Here is a 5285-nt window from a genome sequence, read left to right on the forward strand (position 1 = left end):
GATATGGGGAAAAAAGTCAGAATTCTGAGAAAAAAATCATTTTAAACTGAAATATAAATGTGGTAATGTCAGGCAAACTAAACATGTAGCGCTATTAATCTTTAACTTTTCATTCTCTACAAGTCAAACCACATGAAGTGGAAAAAATAAAACTTATGTTAATCAAGCTGAAGAGTTTTACCTGCCATGACTAAAACGGTTTGGACTCTCTCCTCATTTACAGCCAGGGTGCTGCAGTTCTTCCATATAGCCACCAGGTGGAAGCACAGACCGCAGCCATCTGAGGGGAACACAGGTCACCATGGAAACGCTTTGTTGATTCCGAGGCTTAACTCACCTGGACACGGTCGCGTTGCCCCAGGACCAGTTCGTCGTTTGTTTTCAGAGAAATTATCGCAGCTCCTCTGACTCTATAACCCGGTACTGATCCATTCACCCACCGCTGCCAACCGGAAGGTCCTGATACGATCCAGAGTCAAAAAAGCTCCAGTAGATGATCTATGATCCAGCTTCTTATTGGGAACTTGACTGCTGTTCTTCTCTCCTCTCCAAATTTTTCAGAAAAAAATTGTGTTTTGCTTTATTTTTGGTAAGTATCTTATTTCCATGACTGATGCTCCTTTCTGCAATCTGTGCCTAAAAAAGTTATTTACTGAGTCATGAAAGTTCACTAAAGATGAGTGTGATGAAGTCCAAACTGGTGTGATTTAGAGCAGAGGCTTCTGAACCACAAACTAGAACCATGATGATTTCATGTTGGTTTAAATACAAACATTTGATTTTAATAAATCCTAATAACCAGAGATATAATGTAATAAAAGCAGCATCAGAGACTCATGTGTTTGTTTTTGCCTGTTCCTAAGTGACATTAATATCTTTAAACACATAAATATGATTAATCACAGAAATCTGGTTATAGAGGAAGATAAGATAACTTTATTATCCAATAATCCAGAAATGGAGATTTGTTTTTAAAACCTACTGGTTCATACAGAAAACAGGATTCCATAAACACCAATATAAAAACAAACAAATTAATAAAATAAAATAAAATAAAATAAGGGGTGCTGTTTATAAAGTATAGCAGTTAAAATTTAGTAGCAATATTATTGTTTTTTAACGCTTTTTAAAAGAAAATAGCGGTGTTATTTTTTCCACGATATCATTCCTTCATTTATAAAAATCAAGTTCCAAACTAAATATTTAAATTATTAGTTAAAAATTTGTCAGCAAACTAAATATTCATTTTCCAAACCAAATATTTATTATTTTAAGTAAATATTTCTTTTCCAAACTAAATGCTTAGTTTTTTTAAATTCGTAGTTTGAAAGCTAAATATTTAGTTTGTTAAATCTCCCTTTAAATAATTAATAATACATTTAAAAGGATAAATTAAATAATGAAATCATTAAGTTATATTTTTTTAAATGAATATAATGACTTCATATGAATAAACAGAAATATTGTATTATTCATTTTGGGTGTTGAAATGTTTTAATGTCTTCCTCTAGAGGACATAAATATGTTATATGGAATGAAAAGACGTACAGGTGTTAAACACTTAGAGTTTTTTGTGCTATTTCTGGCATCAAGAGGCAAATTAAATCATATTGCATAAATTAAAATTTTTCTATGAGGTTGTTTGTCAGATTAAACCCTTAGAGAATATAAATATTTGAGCAGGTATTAAATATACCTTTTATTAATCCCCACATTTCTATATTTGCAATATTCTTTTTGATCTGATGTAATATTCAAAATTTTAATGTTGTAATTTTTTTAAACTAAGAAAATACACGCCATGATTTAAAAAAAGCTTGAATATATCAGTTTATCATGAATAAATGTGCTTAACTGAGTGATGAAATTACTGAAATAAATGAACTTATTACTAATATGTTTAGTTATTTGAATATGACTGTATGTGACTAAATAATAATAAATACGATCACAGCTAAAAACTTCAACTTTGTAATAATAATTGTTTATTTTATGACAAGTTATACATTTGTTTGATCAGTTAGCAACAGAAAATAATGAAATAAGTGGAATAAGAAATGATATGATATGTAATAGTTTGTCTTGCTGTCAAATTTATTTTATTTCGAGTTGAAACCTCAGAAAAAGTGTCTTATTTATGAGTACAGCTGAGAGAAAGAATGAGGAGAACATGTTATGGGTGGATTTTATTTCAGTACATGAAGAAAAGGAAATGTAAACATGTAGGTTATATATGTAAAATAGAAAATGTCTCAGCTGTAACTTTTCCACCATCGACGTTCCTCTGAAAATCCTTCTGTTTTAATGGAAGTTTCAACCTGAACTGAGCAGAGCTACCTTCTCATCAGGGCCTGTGATGTCACAGCGGGACATCATCGATTTCTCCGCGCTGGAGAAGGAGCTGCAGGGGGCGGTGGAGTCTGAGAGAAGATACCAGCGGGAGAACCAAGCCAAGCTGAGGGCCGTGAGCCAGAGAGTGGGATACGATCAGTTCAGGTGGGTCCTCATGGACACCCGGGGAGGGGGGTCTAAGAGAAGCTTTAGGAGGGTCTGATGTGGCCAAAGAATGGAGTATTGGACTTTATCTGGCTTTGGGATGCACTTTAAAGAGATATTTTCCCATTTAACCCCTTTATCAGAGGATCAGAGGTTTAAGAGTCTTTCTCAGGGAGCCATTAGTGAAAGTTTGAAAGGCTGACTCTGTAACCTCTCCAACGCTAAAAGAATATGTCTTAATCTCCACCAGGGAAAACCTGGAATGTCTGGGAAATGAACAGAATTCCTGGTTGTTTTAGTAGCTCTAAAAATTTCCACATAAACTCTCTGGGTTCATGTTTTTCTGGAGGCCATGTTTATTCCTGGTGTTTTTTTTTTAATTCAGAGTAATTTTCATGTGAATGTGCTTTACTGGAGGCATCCATGTTTGTCAAAGAACACTACTGCCACCTACTGGTTAGTGACATTGTCACGGTGCGGTATCGGCTGTTGATCAAGTCCCAGTGCTGTATCTGGTGTTTGTCACAACGCGCTATTATCCAAGTCATCTTGAAAACATTCTTCTTCCAAATGTTGGCTACATATTACGGGTTTTTTCTCTGGCCAGAAGTTCGATGGCAAATCCTCCCTCTTCAAGTTGGCGATCCAACGACCAACCCGTCCGTGGAGGATTATGAATAGGAAAGGGGAAGCACATAACATAACATCCACAGATAATCCACAGGTAGCAGATAGCATCCACAGAAAAACAGCAACGCTAATGAGGGTAATTATTGGGAGTATTTCAAATATCAGAATTTCTCTATTTCTTTCAACTCAGCAATTAAAGGCCTTTCTGTCCAACTTAGAACAACAGCTGCCTGTAGAAACACAACAAAAAATAACATTATTATTTAAGATAATTGACTATTAGTGCTGATGTACAAGGGTGTAATTGTAGATTTTGGCCTGATGTGTTTGTGTAGGTATGTATATAGTAGTTTACATGTATGTATGTAGATGTATTTATTTACACACATATGTGTATGTAAATCTATATAGTTGTGTGTATATGCATATATATATAGTATATACAGTATACATACAGTTTGTGTGTGTGAATATTGGATAAAAAACAAGTCTAGTAGGAAGGATAGTTTATTTCAGGTTAATTTAAGTGAAATCTGAGGGAGAGGGGGTATGAATAATTCATTAATCGATGTCATTTCTCTGGCTGTATATTCAGACAGGTTTATTTGGTGGTTTTGTTTCTATTTATATTAAGATACATTATTTAGTTTGGAAACTGGTGTTGGGTTTAGTTTATGTTAACTAGTCTCTTTTGTTTGTATTTTGTTGATTCATTTATTGTTGTGTGTCAAAAAATGGCCTGAACTAAATTCCAATTCATTCATTCATTCATTCATTCATTCATTCACTCACTGACTATATAACAATATAAGGGAATAAATTAAACTTACACTGATCGGTGACGCTAACTGAGCAGATAAGGCAGCAGGGCTTAGTTAGCCTGGCTGTTAACCTGGTCTGCACCAAGCTAGCTGCACAGATTAAATCACCATGGTAACACACGTGTTACTATTTGCATGAAATCTGGTCAAGGCTTAAATATGCAGGATATCTGTAAAATCCTGACTTAACCCTTTATCTTGGTTTAAGCCTTAGAAAGCTCCTTCATGTCGATGCTGGCTGAGCTTCAGGCAGCTCCTCTCGTCTTTGAAAATGACACCAGGATGTTAGATTAGATCTCCTCGACCTTCTACTGACATCCCAGGATGTCCTGCATGACGGTGTATATAAAAAAGGTCTCCTTTAAGCAACTTTCTGTCTCCAGGTTTATAATGTTTGTTTCTTTCCCCCAGAGGTCTGGTTCTGTCTTCTCACCTGAAGCCTCTGGAAAAGAAGGACAAGGATGGAGCTCCACGGAAACAACCATGGAACCCTGTTGCTCCTGGAAACGCCTGATGGACCATCAATCCAGGCTTCCTGGATCGAGCTTCCTCCAGTATCACCTTTGATATTTGACCCACCTGTTTGACTCTTCAGTTTGGAAAAAAATAAGATTCTGATCATTTTAAATTTTTGGACTGAATAATATTGTTTTGATCATCTGTTTAGCAAACAGCAAGAAATGCAGATGTAAAGAAATAGCTCTCCTTCGGAAGTTTTTAATAAACAGTTTCCTGGTCCTCAAACAGCTCAGTCTACCATCCTGCTCCAGGTCCCCTTACTGACCCAGCGATCATCACTGGAATCCTGCAGGTGTTGCACAGCTGTTCCTGTTTCACCATCTAACACGACTCCATAGAAAGTATTCTGATGTGTCTGCTAGCATGCACGACATAACTGCAGCAGTCAGCTCTGGATCTGCATGAGCGACTGAAATAACTTCAGTTAAGCTCAGGACCTCTAAGAGTGTTAAGGAACATTTTAGAAAGTTTATCCTGTTTTCTTCCGGGTTTTTGGGTCCCAGATTTAACAGATCATTTTTAGAATAGAATAGAAAATCCCTTTATTGTATCACAATGGGGAAATTGTGGTGTTCACAGCAGCATTATATATGCAATCATTGATTCCTCTGTTGCTTTTCTTTTGTAATTGTGTGTGTTTTCCTTTGCAGCTTTCCTGTAACAGTAGTTATAAATCCAGTGATGGGAGTAATGGCATTAAACGTAATGCCGTTACCTTTTTTTAATAACGAGTAATCAAAATTATTACTCTTACTGTAACTATAACGCAGTTACTATTTCCGACACCCCGTTACTGCACGTTACTCAGGCAAGGCAAGG

General features: G+C 35.8%; 1 protein-coding gene across 2 annotated transcripts; it reads left to right on the forward strand.

The window, feature by feature from the left end:
• Positions 1–376: 376 nt before the first annotated feature.
• ccdc103 (coiled-coil domain containing 103) lies at positions 377–4914 on the forward strand. Of its 2 annotated transcripts, none has more exons than XM_015370462.1 (3): positions 377–489; positions 2349–2496; positions 4359–4914. In XM_015370462.1, the coding sequence occupies exons 2-3, from the start codon at positions 2357–2359 to the stop codon at positions 4459–4461; spliced, it is 243 nt and encodes an 80-aa protein (XP_015225948.1). In that variant the 5' UTR covers positions 377–489; positions 2349–2356; the 3' UTR covers positions 4462–4914. The 2 variants fall into 2 exon arrangements, with proteins under 2 accessions (XP_015225948.1, XP_015225947.1); XM_015370461.1 differs by having other exon boundaries at positions 474–589.
• The last annotated feature ends 371 nt before the right edge of the window (positions 4915–5285 follow it).

Source organism: Cyprinodon variegatus, unplaced genomic scaffold (assembly GCF_000732505.1).
Source record: "Cyprinodon variegatus isolate N-32 unplaced genomic scaffold, C_variegatus-1.0 Scaffold46, whole genome shotgun sequence".
Classification (NCBI taxonomy): Eukaryota; Metazoa; Chordata; class Actinopteri; order Cyprinodontiformes; family Cyprinodontidae; genus Cyprinodon; species Cyprinodon variegatus.

What these genes read in the sequence shown, in the direction of transcription:
- ccdc103 (XM_015370462.1), top strand. Translation starts at nt 2,357, where the DNA reads ATGTCACAGCGGGACATCATCGATTTCTCCGCGCTGGAGAAGGAGCTG. An exon ending in GTGGGATACGATCAGTTCAG is followed by an intron (nt 2,497 to 4,358) that starts GTGGGTCCTCAT and finishes TCTTTCCCCCAG; the next exon opens with AGGTCTGGTTCTGTCTTCTC.